This window comes from Gorilla gorilla, chromosome 3 (assembly GCF_029281585.2).
Source record: "Gorilla gorilla gorilla isolate KB3781 chromosome 3, NHGRI_mGorGor1-v2.1_pri, whole genome shotgun sequence".
In the NCBI taxonomy this organism is placed as follows: Eukaryota; Metazoa; Chordata; class Mammalia; order Primates; family Hominidae; genus Gorilla; species Gorilla gorilla.
Window position 1 is genome coordinate 74,342,352 of NC_073227.2, and position 19,820 is coordinate 74,362,171.

At 38.9% G+C, this 19,820-nt stretch overlaps 1 protein-coding gene across 1 annotated transcript; it reads left to right on the plus strand.

Moving 5' to 3' along the window:
- Positions 1–1,927: 1,927 nt before the first annotated feature.
- SGCB (sarcoglycan beta) lies at positions 1,928–19,177 on the plus strand. Its single transcript, XM_031010360.3, has 6 exons — positions 1,928–2,044; positions 6,594–6,803; positions 10,331–10,516; positions 11,277–11,468; positions 11,793–11,924; positions 15,720–19,177. Exons 1-6 carry the CDS (start codon positions 2,003–2,005, stop codon positions 15,921–15,923), a joined length of 966 nt encoding a protein of 321 aa, XP_030866220.1. The 5' UTR covers positions 1,928–2,002; the 3' UTR covers positions 15,924–19,177.
- Positions 19,178–19,820: the final 643 nt, after the last annotated feature.

Genomic DNA, 19,820 nt, shown 5'->3' on the forward strand with positions numbered 1-19,820 from the left:
GTCTTCATAATCTGACTCATACTCCAGCCCTGCGGACCTGTGTTTTGTGCTTCCAAATGCTAATATCATGCAACAGTCAAAAGAAAGAGCAAAATTAAAGGCTGTGATGTATGGTAGAAAGAGCAAAGACTAGTCAGATGGACCTAGATTCAATACTGGCTCTTTAGGAGTCGAAAAGATGGTCAGCCATTTAACCTCTACAAGCCTTGATTTCTTCATTTGTAAAAGAGGCATTGCCAGGCACAGAGTTGACTTTAAATGTCATTATTTCAGGGGAAAAAAAGCTGACAATAGTACATTTGAAAATAACCCACGTTAAAATGTGGTCATGTGAGTGAATTGGATCTCTTTAAAAGAGAATAGAAATTGGCATTAAGAATAGTGGGATGTCCTGTCAGAGATGGACATCAGCGATGAGGAAAGAATCCAAGAGGAGGTGATATTCAAATAGCCAAAGGGGCATTTGGTTTCAGGAAAATTGGCTACCACGTATCTCACCACCTAAGTGGGAGGGAGGTTGGCAAAATCAAGTCAGGGCTTAGAAATTGGGATACTGGGCAGATTTCTAAGATATCTATTAAGTTTATTACTGTGCTAGACATTGGAGATTAAACTATGAGTAAGACACCTACCTTCCAGATAGAACACACCATCTTTTGAATGAAATCAGCAGGTAGACAAGATAAAAATACAATGCAATCTGAAGTGCTAGAAAAGGCTAGGCACAGAGTTAAGGAACAGATCTGTGGGAGCCTCTGAAGCCTTTAGAGAAAATATGACGTTTGAATAGATTCTTTAAGGATGAATAAGAGTGTGCGTGCCAGGGAAGAAGAACTTTCCCAGCAGAGAGAAAAACGCAAAGCTTAGGAATTAAGGACTAGAAGATAGGAACTCAGAATCAGTTAAAAGCCCAGTTGTGCAAATTGATCAATGAGACCACAGGCAGAATATTAACACAGAGCCTTACTGCTGACTCCTGCATCATTGGGCTTTAACTTAGAATTTTCCTGCCTAAAATGCATGTTTGTCCCACAGACTTAGAGAGGAGTGAGTCTAGAGATATGAGTCAAGTGGTTCCAGCATTTAGGAAAAAAGAAATGCAGAGAGACTGATGACCAGCTAGGTACTGACTCCCACTGAATTAGACAGTACTAGGGCCCAAAGGTGCTTATTAGAAGTGATTCAGCTACATGAGGAACAGTTGCTACTGACTTCACTGCATTTTTTTTCAGCTAAAATAATTATTGGATTATATCTACAACAGGGAACAATGAATGTCTACTCAAGTAACTCGTACATTTGAGTGGCTTCCCGGTGTTCAGTAAATGTCCATTCAATTAGGTTCCCGAGGATATACATGGTAACACTATCTCCAACACTAAATGAAAAATCCATCCCCAGTATCGCAGGATAAAAACATCAGACTTCATAGGCCTCCGAAGTCAAGCAGCCCGAAGGATTCAACGTCCTCCTTGACTCTCAGTCTTCAAGACTCCAGCCACCTAAGTGACCACTTGTTCACTTCTGCCCACGCAGTCACCACGCCGGTCCGCGTCCACTTGTGGTCTCGATATCGGCCCCTCCCACCCTAGCCAAGGAGACCTTGGTCCGAGAAACAAAGAGAGCCTCACAGCTCCGGATGGCACCGATCTTTCAGCGATGGGGAACAAAGGGGAAGGGGAGAAGCGTCCTTGGTTTTTGAGGGTGCCCTTTCTGAGGAATCTGCAGGCGGCCCGGGGTGGAGCGGAATCCCCATAGGCACCTTCTGGCCCCTGTGCAATACAACGCGCCCCAGGCCACGGTCCTATGTGCAAGGGCCGCCGCAGAGCCTGAGCCCGCAGGGCTGGGATGCGGGTCGTCAGGGATGCGGGCTGGGGAGGGGAGGGTGTGAGCAGCGGGTGCCCCCAGTCCCCGCCAGGGCGCAAGCGCAGGCGCGCAGGGTGCGGTCGCGGAGGGGCGGGCACAGTCGGGCGGCGAGCTAGGCGGCGGCGGGAGCGGGAAGATGGCGGCAGCGGCGGCGGCGGCGGCGGCGGCTGCAGAACAGGTCTGTGAGTACCGCCGCGGCCGTGGGCTGGAGGAGCGGGGGAGGCCGCGTCCTGCCGGCTGGGCCCGCGGGAGCGCTGGCCGGGGGTGCGGGGGGTGCGGGCCGCAGGGTCTGGGTTCGGCGGGGCCGATCGGGGCGGGGCGGGGCGGGAGGAGCTGTGCCCTGCCGAGGATGCTGGCACAAGCTGGGGACCAGGAGCCAGGGGTGGCCTTGGCCTCGGCCCGGCCTGGCTGATCCTCGGAGGGGGTGAGGAGGGGGTCTCCTTCCTGAGAGCCTGGGAGGCGGTCGAGCCAGCCTGGAAGCCTGCGCTGGGACGTGCCAGGGACGTACCCCGTTCAGGCGCCAGCAGAGATTTGGATAAAAATAACCGCAGCCCCAGCGAGAAGGCTCCTCTTACAAGAAACGGGTCAGCTGTTGCCCCTGTGTCGGCTTGCCATCTTTTTTTTTTTTGTTTCTGCCATCTCCAATATGCAGATATCCCAGATTTCCCCTCCCGCTTTGGTTTTTGAAGATTTAGTCACCAGTCTAAAACTATCTCCTGTTCACTTTTAAAAATGATTTATCCAAGATTTCCTGACCTGCATTGTAAACTTGTAACTTAGAATGGTTTAAAAGGCTCCTCATCCCCCCAAAATCTAGTTATACGTATGCATACATGTACATGCATATGTGTGTGTGTTAATATATACATACACGTAATCGCTAGGGTGATTTATTATAATACAAATAATTTTCAGTAACTTTCCCCCTTACCTAACTTACTTTTCCTTTGAACAATTATAGTAGTTTCTCTTTAAAAAGTCTCATTCTAAAACATTGTTGAAAAAAATGAGTCAAGTTTTGACCTTTGGAACGATTTTCTTAGATAATTAACTTTTTAGAGACCTATTAGATATATGTCACTGGAGGGCTCATTCTGAAGATAAAATCTCTCTTCAAGGAGCTTAAAGTCATACAGCCAAATACATGCAGAAAAAATCAGCTAAAGACAATAGGCAGGCTGCAGATTTGTATCAGTAAAATAAAACGTAGAGGAATGAGTGAAACTGAAAGGAGACAAAACTTCTTGGAGTTGGGATTTAAATTGTGCCTTGGCTTTCCTCATTTCCCGCCTAAGTTATCAGCTTCTGTTTCAGATGATTCTTTTTCCATCTGGTTCTATTTTTGCTTTACACATAAGTGGGGCAGTCTGATCCGTTAGTCAGTCTCCGCTTCAAATTTACGCATTACATCTCCAGCCCTGAACTTAACTGAATTTTCCATAGGCATCTCAAACTCAGAAATGTTCAAAACTGGACTCTGTCGTACTTACTATTAAAAAGGCTACAACGATCCATTCACTTGTTTAACCTAGCCAGAAACTTAGGACCAAGGCCAGTTTAAGGGAGCTGAGAAGGACCTGCACTTGGTTTAATGTTCTGCTGTCCTGGGCTTGAGATTTAAACAGTGAGCCCCACATTTTCTTTTCCCCCTGGGCCCCACAAATTATATAGCCAGTCCTATTTGGGAATCATCTTCGACCGCTTTGTGCCACACTCATATCCAAACAATCACGAGATCCTGACAGTTCTACCTCTTAACACCTTTCCCCAGACTTCAGCTTCAAAGTCAAACCTCAGTCAGTACCTCATTGGGACTCTTAGAGAAACCTGCTGTTGATATCTTCACCTCTAGGCTCTTCAGTTCCAGTTCATCTCTTTTTGGAGTGATTTTACTACAATGCAAATCTGATTGTATAGGAAACCTATTTTAACTCTTCAGTAGTTCCCCTTTGCCTTCAGGATAAAGTCCATTGTTCTTGTCATGGTATTTATGTTGCTTACTGGCCCCTGAGCACATCTCTCATTGTATTTCTTGCTTCATCCCTACACCTATCCTTCTCACCATCCACATAAAGTGACCAAAATTAGTTCTCCCAGAGATGGTTGCCTCTCAAAGTCTCCATGCTTCTTCCTCTGCCTAGAATGACCTTCTCAGCTCTTTTGCCTGGTTAACTCCTGTCCATCCTTCAAGAGTTAACTCAACCTTCAGCTTTTCTTAGAAACTTTCCCTGATGCCCTTGCCTGCTAGGTGGAGATGCATTCCTCTTCTGTACCCTTTACGTATTGTATGCATTGCTCCACTACAGCACTTGTCATGCTGTATGAACTGTTAGTCACCTTGTCTGTCTACCTGACTGGCCTGTAATTAAGCTCCTTGAGGGTGGACACTATGTTCATCCTGGTAGCTTGGAGCACCTGGCTTATAGTAACTATTCAATAAATGTTAAATGCATCAAGATGAAGACAGTAATGTGCATGGTTTGGCAGAGAAGAGTAAAGACTACGTCTCAGGAGGGATGAATTTTGTCCTTTCTCTCTTTTATGTGGACCTATATTCAAACTTTGGCTAACACTTTTAAGTTGCCCATCTGTTAGGGCTGTCAGAAGCCTGAGGTTCTTTTTTGGAACCTGACTACAAATTCTGTTAAGTCTTCTCTTAAAGTATGTTCTTAATCTCTCCTTTTTCATCCCACTTTAGTTTAGGTCCTCTTACCTCAATCCTCCATTACTACAACATCCCCAGCAGCCTACTTACTGGTACTCCTCTTTCTTCTCTCTCCTACAAATGCCCACACCTTTAACACTCTGAATTTGTGCTCAAAAACCTCCAGTGACTCCCAATTAAATAGAACATAAAGACTAGAATTTGTACCCTGCTGTCCAAGAACCTTCACAACCTGGCCCTACTTTTCCAACTTCCTCTTCCCTGCCTTGCCATATCTGACCCATCTACTTCTCCCCATTTCCCTAACAACTCCAGGTCATCCTGTCTCTCCTCCCTTTGAACTCTGCAGTGTGTATTGCCTAGACTATTGATTTTGGCACCTGAACATACAGAGTGCTTTATTGCATTGTTAAATATTTTATGTTAACATGTACACAAATCATATCTGTTAATACATAGAGGATAAGGACCCTTTCCTATAGTTCTTTTGTATTCCTATCTATGGAATTAGTGTTTAAGCATAAAGTGCTTAATACATGCGTATTCAACAACTGAATTTTCTCAGAGCTTTAAGAAATAAGTAGGACAGTATCCATTTCTGCCCATTTCTTTTGTGCTCTTGATATTCAAGATTATTACCCAAAATGTCATTCAACCATAGTCTAGGTCAGAGGTTCTCAAATCATTTTGGTCTCAGGTTCTCTTTACACTCTTAAAAAATGGAGGATTCCAAAGAGCTTTGGTTTATGTCGGTTATATTCATTGATATTTACTATAGGAGAAGTTAAAATGGAGAAATTTTTAAAGTACAGGGCTATACAAGCATACATTCTGTTGAGTGATGATGCCATCACGTTGGTCATGTAGCCTTTACATTCATGGGCCTAGGAGAGTAAAAACAGCAAACAGTATCTCAGTGTTATTTCAAAAATACAGCCCCCCAAAGGGTTTGTGGAACCCTCCCAGGACTCCCCACCCTGCATTTGAAAACTACTGATCTAGGGTAATGTGAGCTCTAGTCAGTGAAATTATAAGTAACAAACTGTGTCAGCCTTTCCAGTCTTATTTTCATATAAATGAAAATATATACCGTTGTCCCTCAATATCTGTGGGGGATTGGTCTCAGGACCCCCAAAGGATAGCCAAACCCATTGATGCTCAAGTCCCTTATATAAAGTGGTGCAGTTTTTGCATGTAACCTCTGCACATCCTCCTGTATACTTTAAATTCATCTGCAGATTACTTACAACACTGAACACAATGTAAACACTATGTAAACAGTTGTTATACTGTATTGTTCAGGGAATGACAAGGAAAAAGTCGTACATGTTCTGTACGAATGCAACCATTCACTTTTTTTTTTTTTTTTTTGAGACGGAGTCTCGCTCTGTCACCCAGGCTGGAGTGCAGTGGAGTGATCTTGGCTCACTGCAACCTCTGCCCCTCCAGGTTTAAGCAATTCTCTGCCTCAGCCTCCGGAGTAGCTGGGATTACAGGTGCGTGCCACCATGCCCAGCTAATTTTTTTGTCTTTTTAGTAGAGACAGGGTTTCACCATCTTGGCCAGGCTGGTCTTGAACTCCTGACCTCGTGATCCACCCGCCTCAGCCTCCCAAAGTGCTGGGATTACAGGCGTGAGCCACCGCGCCTGGCCTCAAATATTTTTGATCCACAGTGGTTAAATCCATGGATATGGATCCCACGGATATGGAGGGCCAGTTGTATACGTAAAAAAATTAATGAATTATTAATAAAAGCAGTTACTCACTATAGGATACGTATGACAACTCTGCTCAGAAACAAGCTGTATACTTTGACAGCGGGACTGTGGAAAGCAGAGAGGAAAAATATCAGATAGTGACCTTGAAATTTCTTCTGTACTTTCCTTCTAAGCACAGTTATGCCCTTATTTGGAACTGCAACTCAATGTGACTTGCAGTTTATTCATGGAAAATGTGTCAGTAACCAATTCAGCTTGCTATAGGTATGAATTTGCACCTAATAGATAAATGCACCAAAACGAGAGGGTATAGCTGTTCCATTATGTTGTATTTCATTTTTAGCAAAGTTCCAATGGTCCTGTAAAGAAGTCCATGCGTGAGAAGGCTGTTGAGAGAAGGAATGTCAATAAAGAGCACAACAGTAACTTTAAAGCTGGATACATTCCGATTGATGAAGATCGTCTCCACAAAACAGGGTTGAGAGGAAGAAAGGGCAATTTAGCCATCTGTGTGATTATCCTCTTGTTTATCCTGGCTGTCATCAATTTAATAGTGAGTATATTGTAAGAATACTCATTTTAATTGCCATGGGGAATTTTTTATCTGCTTTATAGTGAAATCATAGACTTTATTTTCTCCTTTTCTATACATGTCTTGTCTCTTACTGAATTTTAATGAATACTTTATTAAAAAAACTAGTGTGCTAATATTTTCATATATTAATTTCATTTACAAAAAAATGTGCATGGGTTTATCCCTTTAATGGACTTAATTTTTAGCAAGGATAGAATTATGAGGCTCCCACCTAGCTCAATAGGTAGAGCATGAGACTTTTAATAAGGATAGGATCAACTCAATAGAAGAGAACTTTGCCAAGATGATTTTATTGCTTTCACATCTCCTTAAAAATATAATCCTTTCTGTTTTCATTTAACTTTTCGTACATTTAATGTTGCCTCCTCAGCTGGATTTTAAAATTTTAAACCCTTTGATGGCAGTAAAAGGTTATATTTTATAGTCCTAAGTCCCCGTTGTCAAAGGATGCAAGAATCTGGTAGGCTGATTCACACTAAAGTACCGAGGACCTGATAGGATGCCTTTTCCAAAGATATTTGCTTTTTTAATGAAGAAATCCTTTTAATCTGAAGTTGTGACTATCTGGGGTTAAATTTGAAACTCTGGCATGTGCATGTACAGATATTTTCAGAAGGAATGATTATTGGTATACTTAAGACTGATCATGAACATAGGCTGCAGCAGTTTTGAAGTGATTCTTTTTGTGTTATTTTCTACTTCTAATGCATGCAAGGCAGTCTTTTTGTATTTATGTATGTCCAAAGCACTTCTGTCTAATTCTTCACTCAAATCAGAAAGACCTCTTCCTATATATTTCATATTAGATGTATAAATTTTTACTAGGAGCACAAATCTGAGTGGATTTTATTTTATAAATGTATTTTATCGGAGACTTCTGGTCAAGATGGCAGCATAAAGACATTTTTATCTTCTTCTCTAAAAAGCTCGTTCCAAAGTAACAATGTCACGAAACAGAAATATCTTTGAAGAAAGTGGGAAGCAACTGAAATCCTAAATCATAATAAATGAAGACACAAAGTAGGAGGAACAATGGCAGATAACTTATCAGAGAGGAGAATCTGCTTGTTGGGGAGGGGATGTTGGTGGAGGTACCTTGTAGAACCCTAAAAAGCCTTGGGAATTAGAAGTTCCAGTACCTTGAAAAGCAGAAGTGAGGCAAGAACTGAAAACAGAGAAGTCATTTGAAAATCTGTATAAGAAGCAGTGAGATCCCTAGGCCTCCTCTCCCTTCCAGCCAGCAGTTAGACAGCTACCCCTCCTAATGTCATACAAAACTAGTGTGTCTCTGGACACACTGGACCAGAGAGGATTCTATCTGCCTGAGGATACTGGAGGGTAGGGGTTGGGTTTCCATACTGAAACAGGAAAGTCTGGGTCCTGAGACTCCCTTTCCCACGCTCTCTTTTCCTCATTCTCCACCTCCAGCTCCCTGGCAGCCAGGCAAGAGACAGAAGAGCCTTCTCTGGGATTCCTGATGCATATAGAAAAAAGATCTGAAGATACTGTCATTTGGCAAGTCCCGGTGAAAAAGCCATGTAATTTCCCTCTTGTGACACCTGTCAGTCACAAGCCCTACCCCTCAAATAATTTTCTATGAATTCATCACTAAGTATGAATACTGAGCCAGGGATCAATAGACTTTTGAGGAAAGTGCCAAGAATTGAAAAATGATAGAGATGAAAACTCCTAAACCATGGAAAAAATAGAAACTCATGGAATAGAGAAAATGCCACAAAAACTACCAAAAAAAAAAAAAACCCCTAAATTCAGTATTTTCAGAGAAATAAGAATATACTGCATCAATGAAACAAGAATAACATGCCATTTAAAAGGCGCAAGCCAGGCACAGTGGCTCATGCCTGATAAAGTGAGACCCTGTCTCTACCAAAAAAAAAAAAAATTAAAAGGAACAATTAAGAACTCATAGATGCGCGCGCACGCGCACACACACACAGAGAGAGATGGGTGGGTGGGTAGTTGGATAGGTAGGTAGATAGGTAGGTAGATAGATAGATAGACAGAAGATATTAGAAGATAAAAAAACTCTTCCAGAAATTTCAACAAAATTAATCAACTCAGGAGCTCTAACATGCTGTTAATAGGAGTTTCAGAAAGAGCACAGAAAACACTGGGGGGAAAATGATCAAATACATAAATCAAGAAAATTTCCTAGAACAGATTGAAAACTACCATACTGGGTCCAGCGTAATGCATAAGAAGACACAACAAGGCCATTATTATGAAATTTAAGAAAACCAGTAATAAAAGATCCTGATATCTTCCAGAGGGGGCAAAAAAGCAGGTTATGTATAAAGAATACAAAATCAGAATGGAATAGGACCTCCCAAAAGCAGCATTGGGACCTGGAAGGCAATAAAGCAATGGCTTTCAAAATTCAGAAAGAAAATAATTTTCCATCTAGAATTGTATACTTAGCCAGTCCAGCAATCAAATATGAAGCATTATAAAGACATATTTTTGCCATGCACACTTTCCAAAAAATTTTACTTCTCATACATTGCTTAGAAGCCACTGGAGGATGTGCTCTACCAAAAGAAAGATGAGGATACAGGAAACTGGGTGTCTATCAGAAGAGAAAGACAAAAGGAAGTTCAGCATGAAAGTAAGGGAAAGTTTATGATTACAGCTGTGCAGGGGGCCCATACAGACCAGTCCAGCCCACACAGACCAAACCAGAAAGATAGAGGTTCCAGAAAGATTTCCCGAGAGAGAAAAATAGAACTAATATATTATCTGAGAGGCTCAGACCTACAGAAAATTGTATTGAGAGATTTTACAGAAATATTGGAGGATTTGAGATTAATTAGATTTTTAAAGAAACTAAGGAAAATGAAGTATTAAACTCTGAGAGACAAGGTACAGGAAAGAAACTGCCATTACAGGACATATTTGGTTTGGTAATGAACAATATTTATATGGTTGTAATACTGAAAATAATGACCTTGGATTTAATTAAAACTTGAGATTGGAGCTGGAAAAGAAAAGAGATATAAATGAGCTAAATTTCTCATCTAAAATAGAAAATTAATAATAAAACCTAAATTATGATAAATGAAGAAATAACATATTTAGAAGAAATATTTGTTAGATATTTTAGAAATATATGTTTAGAAGAAATACATATATTTAGAAATAAGGAGATAAATTCTAGATGAAATAGCTAAATTTGTTGAAAGTGATTGTTCCTGGGAATGAGATGTGGAGAGGGTAGAAAAAATAAGAAACTATTCTTTTTAAATTATAGACCTTTAGCACATTTTGACTTTTAGCTATTTGCATGTAATACCTTAATAAAAATAAAATTCGTTTTGTTTATAAGTGGAAAATTAATTGACATATTTACCTCACTGATAAAACATTTTAGGAGGTCTTTAACATTTTGGTGATAATATTTTCTATTTGTTTTCCAATTACATTAAATGTGTGCGGCCTACCAACAGTGGACTTGTGTTCTTTTTCAGATAACACTTGTTATTTGGGCCGTGATTCGCATTGGACCAAATGGCTGTGATAGTATGGAGTTTCATGAAAGTGGCCTGCTTAGATTTAAGCAAGTATCTGACATGGGAGTGATCCATCCTCTTTATAAAAGCACAGTAGGAGGAAGGCGAAATGAAAATTTGATCATCACTGGCAACAACCAGCCTGTAAGTTGCCACATTAACTGAAAGAAATGCGAACAGGAGAGGGGCATTAGAGAAAAATACTTTGCAAAAACCTAGCTGATTATTGGAAAGAGATATTTTCCCTTAGAAAAATTAGTATATTTATAATATATATATAAATGTATGAATATAGTGAATACAGTTTAAAACATCCATAAATATTAATATTTAATAATACTATTGCTTTTATAATCTGTTAAAATTAGATGATTTCTTAATATTTGAGATTTTGTTCAATGGTAGCATTTTCTATGACAGATGTAATTAGTATGAGAATACATAGGTTACTCTTTTCTCCTCCATATGAGGAAGCCATTAAGAAAGCACTTTCCCAGGTGAGAATACTCTGTAGTTTTGGGGGCTCTTGAAGAGAATATGCCAATCTAGTCAGTGGCATCCCATGCCAAGAGTTGAAAACATAGTTTTCAACTGAATAAAACCTCAAGGAGGTATTCTTACCACCACCCCTGCCTATCTTAGGCCTTGGGCCATGTTCCTCCATGACTCATGCATTTTTGCAGAGCTAATGAGCAAATAAATGTATAAACCTTCATTCTAAAGAACTCTTCTTCCAAGTGGATGGAGGGAGAACAGACAGACAGAGTTAAAAGTATTTGAAGTTAGTCTATTATTGGGGTTTTTAAATTTCTGTAATTTTTGTAACTTTTAAAATATATTGTTCAGGAATTTTGTTTGCAGTCTTCTTTGAAAATATATTCACAATAAACTGTTTTTTTTGAAGATTGTTTTTCAGCAAGGGACAACAAAGCTCAGTGTAGAAAGCAACAAAACTTCTATTACAAGTGACATCGGCATGCAGTTTTTTGACCCGAGGACTCAAAATATCTTATTCAGCACAGACTATGAAACTCATGAGTTTCATTTGCCAAGTGGAGTGAAAAGTTTGAATGTTCAAAAGGCATCTACTGAAAGGGTATGATTTATTGGCTTTGTTTTACTAAGGGGAGAGAGTTATTCTCTAGAGTTATAAAGTGGGAGGAGAGTTATACTGTTTTAAAGTAGTATAAAAGAATATATTCTAGAACACCGGAAAGGATTAATTCTAGATTTGTCATTAACTAGCTTGTGTGATCATTATCAAGTCACCTTTATCTCAATTTCCACATCTCTAAAACATTAATAGAAACATTTGACTTTCATATCTCATGACTGAAACTTCTATTTCTCTATCTCTGATAACAATTCTCACATTAATTTAGAAACTCTTTTTTTTAGTACTTGTTTTTTAAATTTTCAGATTACCAGCAATGCTACCAGTGATTTAAATATAAAAGTTGATGGGCGTGCTATTGTGCGTGGAAATGAAGGAGTATTCATTATGGGCAAAACCATTGAATTTCACATGGGTGGTAATATGGAGTTAAAGGCGGTGAGTATTCTTTTAAGAGCTTAAGAGAAGTATTAGGTTCTTGGGTACATAAATCCATATGTGGAATAGTATACAATTATTGAAAATGATATAATTGTCTATTTTTTGACATGGAAAGATGTTCAAAGTGGGTTGTGAAGTAAAAGAAAGTTACAAAACAATTTGTGAAATTCATTATTTTTATTTTTCAGAACATATGTATGTTTATAAAAACCTAGCAGGGTGTGCCAGAATGTCAACAATGTTTAGCTGTGGATAGCAAGATAACAGATTATTTGTTTTATTTTTATTTCTACTAGCCTGTATTTTCTGTTTCTTTCTCTCTTTTTTTTTTTTTTGTATAATGATCACTTGTATTGTTTTAGAAGGCAAAAAAAAAAAAACCTAAAAGAGAATTCTGAAAGATCAAAGTAAATATTCATGCCTTGAAGTTGTTGTTTTTAATTAAAGATTTTTCACATCCCTCCCTGAGTTTCATATCCAGTGATGTGAAAAAAAACAATTAGCAAATTTATAAAATTATTTTATTTAGATATTTTTATTAAAAATGTATTTTTAATCTATTATTAATTGTAAAGGAAAGAGGTTTTTGTCTTTATCGTGGCTGTTGAAAGTGAATTTTCTTTGTGCTTAACAGATTAAATCTGAACTTTAACAGGTATGGTATTTCATGTGCCATAAGTCCAAAAACTTTTTAATGTCTCACAATTCTGGTCAAAGTATACTTATTCAAAATGCCTTTGGGTACCTGCAATATGCTATTTAATTAAAGCGAATTAAATTTGTCTTACCAAGTATTACATGACAAAAGTGAACTTAAACGTAGGGACTTATCATTCTTCCTTATTAAAAAAAATTTCAATTTCATAGTTCTTGGGAAAAATACTTTTTAAAAGTAGTTGTTTTACTTTTATAAGCAGTTTTTCCCCCAGAACACATAATCCCATCTCTAAATAATAAAGATGGACATAAAATGTAATTCTTGCCAGAAACTCAGTTGCCTACTGAGTTAATTTGTATGTATATTGTGGTGTAAGAAGCCATTCTTCTAAGAACACTGTTGAAGAATAGCCACAGTACAACTGCTGTTCTCAGCAGTAGAAAGTCACAGAAGCAAGAGATTTGTTTAGAGACCATTAGCAACTTACCAGATCTTTTATTTTTTTCTACCTGCCACTTCTTGTCACATTCTACCTTGTAGTTAATATGACAAATATTTAAATAGTTTGAAATATACATATACACATATCAGTTTCTCTACTGTTAAAGGAAAATAACCTAGTATTGAAAAGATAATTAGCTTTATAACTTCGTTAATATCAGTGGTTAGTTCTAAAGTGTATAAGCCAATCATTAGAAATAATTTTATCAATTAAACTGCTTTTTTGAAAAAGCTGTTTAAGAAGCAATTTAGGCCGGGCACGATGACTTACGCCTGTAATCTCAGCACTTTAGGAAGCCAAGGCGGGTGAATCCCGAGGTCAGGAATTCGAGACCAGCCTGGCCAACATGGCGAAACCCCGTCTCTACTAAAAATACAAAAATTACCTGGGCGTGGTGGCGGGTGCCTGTAATCCCAGCTACCCGGGAGGCTGAGGCAGGAGAATCGCTTGAAACCAGGAGGCAGAGATTGCAGTGAACCTAGATCGCGCCACTGCACTCCAGCCTGGGAGACAGAGCAAAACTCCGTCTCAAAAAAAATAAATAAATAAATAACCAACAACAAAAAACAATTTAAAGGAAGTAAAATTAAATGACCACAAGATGGCAGCATTGGAATAAATTGGAAAACTAGTCACTTAAGAATTACTGTCTATTCCATATACTACCACTGCATAATCAGTTAACCATCTCCATTATTTATAACCAATTTTCTCTCTTTGCTTTAAATACCCTCTGTAAGCCGATGCCTCCCAAATTTGGAATTGTGCTTTAAAACCTCTCCTCTGAACTAAGAGTCACATATCTAGCTGCGTACTTAACATTATCCATTTTGATATCTGATAGGCATCTCAGATTTAACAACTGAAAAGTTAGATTCTCCATCCCCACAAGCATGCATTTCTTTCAGTATTCCTGTACCATTAAATGACACCCATCAGTCCATAGCAAAGCCTTCTGGCTCTACCTTCAGAAGATACAGAGTCTTGCTGTTTCTCACCACCTCGGCCATCACCACCCTGGTGTAAACTGCCATCATTCCCTGCCTGGATGGTTGGAACAGCCTCCTGGCTGATCTTCTTACTTCCAAGTATTCACTCCCATAGTCTGTTTTCTACCCAACAGCCAGAGTGGCCATTTTAAAAAGATCAAGTCATTTCTGTATTCAGAATCCTCCAAATGCTTCCCATATAATTTGGAATAAAATCTAAAGTCTATTCCCTGCCTACACGTCTGATCCTCAGTTATTTCTTTGACTCATCTCCTACTGGTTGTTCCCTTCACCCTCTGTGCTTCTTCCACACTGGCCTCATAGCTGTCCCTGGAATCCAGGCACATCTTCACCTCGGGGCCTTTGCAGACACTGTTACCTCTGCTTGGAGTACCCTTCCCCAGTTTCCTAGACAGCTTCCTCCCTCACTTCCTCTAGTTTCTGTTGGAATGTGACCTTATCAAACCACAGGTGGTCCTTCCTGAGCACCCTGTGTAAAACTCAGTCCCCATCTGCTCACTCTCTACTTATCCTGCTTTATTTCTCCTCATAGCATTTATCCCACCTGATGTCTTATGTGTTTTACTGTTCTTTTTTTTTATTGTCTCCCCCTACCCCATTAAAACATCAACTCAATAAGAACTTGGGCTTTGCCTGTTTTACTTACTGCTGTATTCCCCAGCACCTAGAATAGTGTCTGGCATACAGCAGGCACTCAGTAATTATTTGTTGAGTGAATGAAAAGAAGAAAGGAGGAAAGGGAGAAAGCAAGAGAGTCCTAAGAGTCCCTAAAAAGAAGGATTTTAAGGAACTACAATAAGAAAATGTTTCTGGAACAGTGGGCGTGAAGAACCTCCAGACTAGAGTGCCTGGTCTTCAAATTATATGGTTTGAATCTTCATTTGCAGTGTTGCAAAAACATTGGAAATTAAAATTAATTCCCTCTAGGAGGAAAAGTCTTTTTTTTTTTTTTTTTGAGACAGTGTCTCGCTCAGTCACCCAGGCTGGAGTACAGTGGTGTGATCTCTGCTCACTGCAAGCTCCGCCTCCCGGGTTCATGCCATTCTCCTTCCTCAGCCTCCCAAGTAGCTGGGACTACAGGTGCCCACCACCATGTCCCGCTAAGTTTTTGTATTTTTAGTAGAGACGAGGTTTCACCGTGTTGGCCAGGATGGTCCCGATCTCCTGAACTTGTGATCTGCCCACCTCGGCCTCCCAAAGTGCTGGGATTACAGGCATGAGCCACCACGCTTGGCCAGGAAAAGTCTTTTTGTACTCATGATCACAAACTTAACAATCAGTACCTTTGTTATAGTTCTCTTAGGACTTACAAATGAAAATGATCTGAAACTTTATCAACATCAATTTTATTATGCACTTAGGAATTCTGATGTAATTTTAACTAACAATAGAGAAATTATGTTGCAGATTTATTTACATATGTTATGGATATATGAAGTGAAGAAGTCACTCGTTGAATCCTGACATTTTGTTTTTTATTGTTGCTGTTGTTGTTTTGTTTGTGACTTTACTCTTTCTTACTGCTTGCTTTTCTCATTGATATTTCAGGAAGTTTTGTTTACTGACTTTGTTCTGTACCCACTCATGGAGGTAAATAAATCATATTACTATTCTCCTAATAGGAAAACAGTATCATCCTAAATGGATCTGTGATGGTCAGCACCACCCGCCTACCCAGTTCCTCCAGTGGAGACCAGTTGGGTAGTGGTGACTGGGTACGCTACAAGCTCTGCATGTGTGCTGATGGGACGCTCTTCAAGGTGCAAGTAACCAGCCAGAACATGGGCTGCCAAATCTCAGACAACCCCTGTGGAAACACTCATTAAAAGAACCCCAGAGGTCACCAACATGTTTATATCTTGACTTGACTTTTTTATGCATGCAAATCATTGTTTTTACAGAGTTTGTGATAACTCATAATTATTTTAATGGCAGAGTACTGCTGTATCTGTTTTATGGTCTACATAGTTAAAATATTCTCAGAGAGCCTAAATTCTAATACATTTTATTAATTTATACTAATCTTCATATTTACTGTTCCCTAAAATAATTATGAGAAGCAAATAAAATCAAAATTCATGTTTAAAGACGTGTTTTTAAAATTCCACTATCCCTTTTCTAAAGGTTAAAGGGCTGAAGCAGCTGTTTAGACTCACTGTAAGTAAACTTTGGTAACTCTAATGGGGATAGACCCACTTAAGCTATTTAAAAAGGTACGTCATCAGCGTTTCATGCTCTGCCTTTTAGCTTCTAAAAGGAAAGATGCAGATTTCTAGTGCATTAAGCCTGAGCCATATTCTCACATGCAAGTGAAGTCATTAAAGAACTTTACATATGTGAGATAGAAACAATGGTTCCTTAGTTTTGCACTGGGAAGAAAATATTTTGTAAAAGAATGTTTATTTGAAATAATGATAACTATCAATTGTTCACAATGTGGTAGAAATTAAAACACCATCTCAGCTTTAACTTCTAAATAATAATGATAACTATCTTTATTGAGCATCTTCTACATCCTAGGCATTGTCCTAGGCATTGCATGTTTATATCCCCAATTCTCACCACAACCCTGCAAGTAGGTGGTATTATCCAAGTTTTACCCATTAAGAAACTGAAGATCAGAGAAGTTAAGAAACTTGCTCAACATCACATAGTAAGTAGCAGAGTTGGGATTGGAATTCAGGCATGATTCAAACCTGGATGTACTTGATTCCAAATGCCATGTTGTTTTCACTCTCTGCACTGACTTTTTAATTATTTAAAACTCTAGAAAGATGAACAAAGGTTAATTTAAACTTACCTAAGAAGATGAGAATCAAACAAAACAGATATGCTTACTCTAGTTAAAAAGAAAATAAATCTCATGTCAGACCCAGAAAGGACCAATCACTGTCCAATTGTAAGCTATGTTGGGCCAATTCCAAAATATTATACGATGGAGAGGTCAAATTTACCTACTTCTGAGTTACCTCAGTTTCCCAACAATGGACCTTGGCACACTGGAGTAACAATACATAACAGAGTTGCCAAGATATTTATACCCTCAGCACTCGGGGCAACACAGTGGAAAGTGGGGAGGCCATAGACCCAAACAAGTTCTTTGGGCCAGGCATGGCCTAGTAAGTACACCATGCCTCGAAAATAAGTCCAGAAGCACTGGACTAAAGAGTGCTAATGCAGGAAATAATACACATAATTTTTAGGTAAGGATAATAATTTATCTCTGCTCCTAATATTACTATCCCATTGTAATTATTTATAACCCTCAAGCCAGTTGATTTTTAATATATTTGATTGGAAAAGAACTCTCTGGTATTATTAAGACTCACACAGAATCAGGGACAGGGCCCGCAAAGGAGTTTGCTGTAAAATAGGCAGTAGAGTTGTGGCATGGGCCCAACCCTGCATTCAAGTGTAACAGCATTCTGTCAGGGTTACTTTGAATTGTGCATATAAGAAAACCAATACAAAAAACAATTTGTATTCAATATTGTCACATTTCTCTCTGGTAGAAAAATAAAATACCTTAGAGATTATGAAGTCATTAAATTATACTGAAATTGGATTGACTTACTACCTAACACTGAGCGCTGTTTTTAAATGAAAAGAATGAGATTTATAACCACTTGAGTGTTATTGCAGTGATATTTGAACTCATTTGAATATATTCAATATCACTTAATGTCTGAATTATATTCAGAAAAAAATGCCGAAATTTTTATTCAGATGGTCCATAAATTGCATATTCATTACTTGTCTGCTCTATTTAGATTTATTTTAAAAGTTCATTTAAGTAAATATTTTTATAAAAACCTGAAAACACTATATTACAAAATATTATTTATTAAATGTAGTTCAGGAAATAATCTATTTTTACTCTTTTTTGGGAAATACTTGTGTTTTTGATACATCTCCATGAAGTGCTTTTGAGATGAGAGGCTATTTTGATGTTTTTATACAACTGAAGGTTAACAGCCATAGCATTTTATGATACTTTACAGGTAGTCCTGGCTTTTTCCCTGAAACGTAAGCTTGGAAAATCTATTAGAAAGCAGAACGGGGCAAACTCTCCATTTTACTTATGGCTTTTAAAATTTTTAATTAATTAATTTATTTTTTTGAGACAGAGTCTTGCTCTGTCGCCAGGCTGGAGTGCAGTGACACAATCTCGGCTCTTGGCTCACTGCAACCTCTGCCTCCCAGGTTCAAGCGATTCTCCTGCCTCAGCCTCCCGAGTACCTGGGACTACAGGCATGTGCCACAATTCCCGGCTAATTTTTGTATTTTTAGTAGAGACGGGGTTTCACCATGTTGGCCAGGATGGTCTCAATCTCTTGACCTCGTGATCTGCCTGCCTTGGCCTCCCAAAGTGCTGGGATTACAGATGTGAGCCACCACACCTGGCCGGCTTATTTTTATCCACAGTAAATCTTCAGCAACTCATTGTCTCCACCAGATAGTATTTTTCTGTAAATGAAATGCTCACTTTGCCTCTTCCTGCTGTATGCTCATCCCTGCACTGAGCACAGATATGACAAGCAGTAGCCGTGGGGGAGGTGGGTGACAAAGATAGGACCCCGGGAGGGGGCGCAGGTACATGCTAGTTTCAATTACCACAGTATTCTAGAGGCGGGTTGCAATGACAAGGGGGGCAAATGAAATCAATGCAAGATTTCTTAATAATGGGCAGACAGAAAAATGTAAAACAACACAAAACAGGGACTGCTGATAATATTTTAAAATATACTTATTTGTCTTCTTTTTGCATTGTGAAAAAAAACAAAATAAATTTTGTGTGATAATTTTGATGATGAAAGGTGGAAGTTCTACCTAGATTTGAATGAGTGTTTTTTTAAGGGAATGAGAATGTCATGGTGCTAAACCTGACAAATAAGAGATCATTGAAATGCTGAAAATTTTAACAGTCTTCTTAAAAGTATTGAGGGGGCAAAAATTACCAATTATGGTATACAAAAATAAGCCTGTAAATGTGTTTCACATTGCTAACTTGAGTTTCAGTTGATTCAGTTTGTAATAACTAGTAATGAGCTTCTGTTTACAATAAAAATTCTGTAAATTGTTTGCTGTTAATTTTTTAAGGGTTATATATTAACTGTTTTCTACTTAGTCATGCAAACATGATGAATTTATGGCTTGAGAATGGGACACTGTCAGTATTTATGTAATCTCTCTGGACTCCTAGAACTCAAAGTTAGAAAGTTGTACATTCCCAGTTTTGAATGCCCTCCTCTCTGTGCATTGCAGAAGGCCTCTCTCCAGTGGTGCTTCCCTGGTGTCCTAGGGGAAAGTGCACACTGTCACCATGGCAGGAGGCCAAAGCCGGAGATGAAAGGGTGAGGGCTGGCCACTGGGCAGCCTTGATGGCAGGTTGGGTGGAGCCTCAAAGGTTCAGATCTTAAATCCCTACCTGGCTTGATCCAGATATCCACCCATTTGAAAACCACTTAGGATACGAAGGTATGTCTTAGAGGCAATATTACTTTCCAGGTCTTGTCCTTACCCGAAATAGCCTCTGTTGCTTTTTTCCTTCAGTTTTGCCACCCTTTCTTTTATGTATAAATGAACTCTTCATTTCCTTTCTATAATTGTTTTTTTCTGCTGCCTTCTTCCTATCTTTCACTTGCTGACACACAAATGTACACACCCAGTATTTCTAACTGCTTCCTTGTACTTCAGCTTGACTATGTCCATTTTGAAATTTA

What these genes read in the sequence shown, in the direction of transcription:
- SGCB (XM_031010360.3), top strand. Translation starts at nt 2,003, where the DNA reads ATGGCGGCAGCGGCGGCGGCGGCGGCGGCGGCTGCAGAACAG. An exon ending in TCACTGGCAACAACCAGCCT is followed by an intron (nt 10,517 to 11,276) that starts GTAAGTTGCCAC and finishes TTTTTTTTGAAG; the next exon opens with ATTGTTTTTCAGCAAGGGAC. An exon ending in AAAAGGCATCTACTGAAAGG is followed by an intron (nt 11,469 to 11,792) that starts GTATGATTTATT and finishes TTAAATTTTCAG; the next exon opens with ATTACCAGCAATGCTACCAG.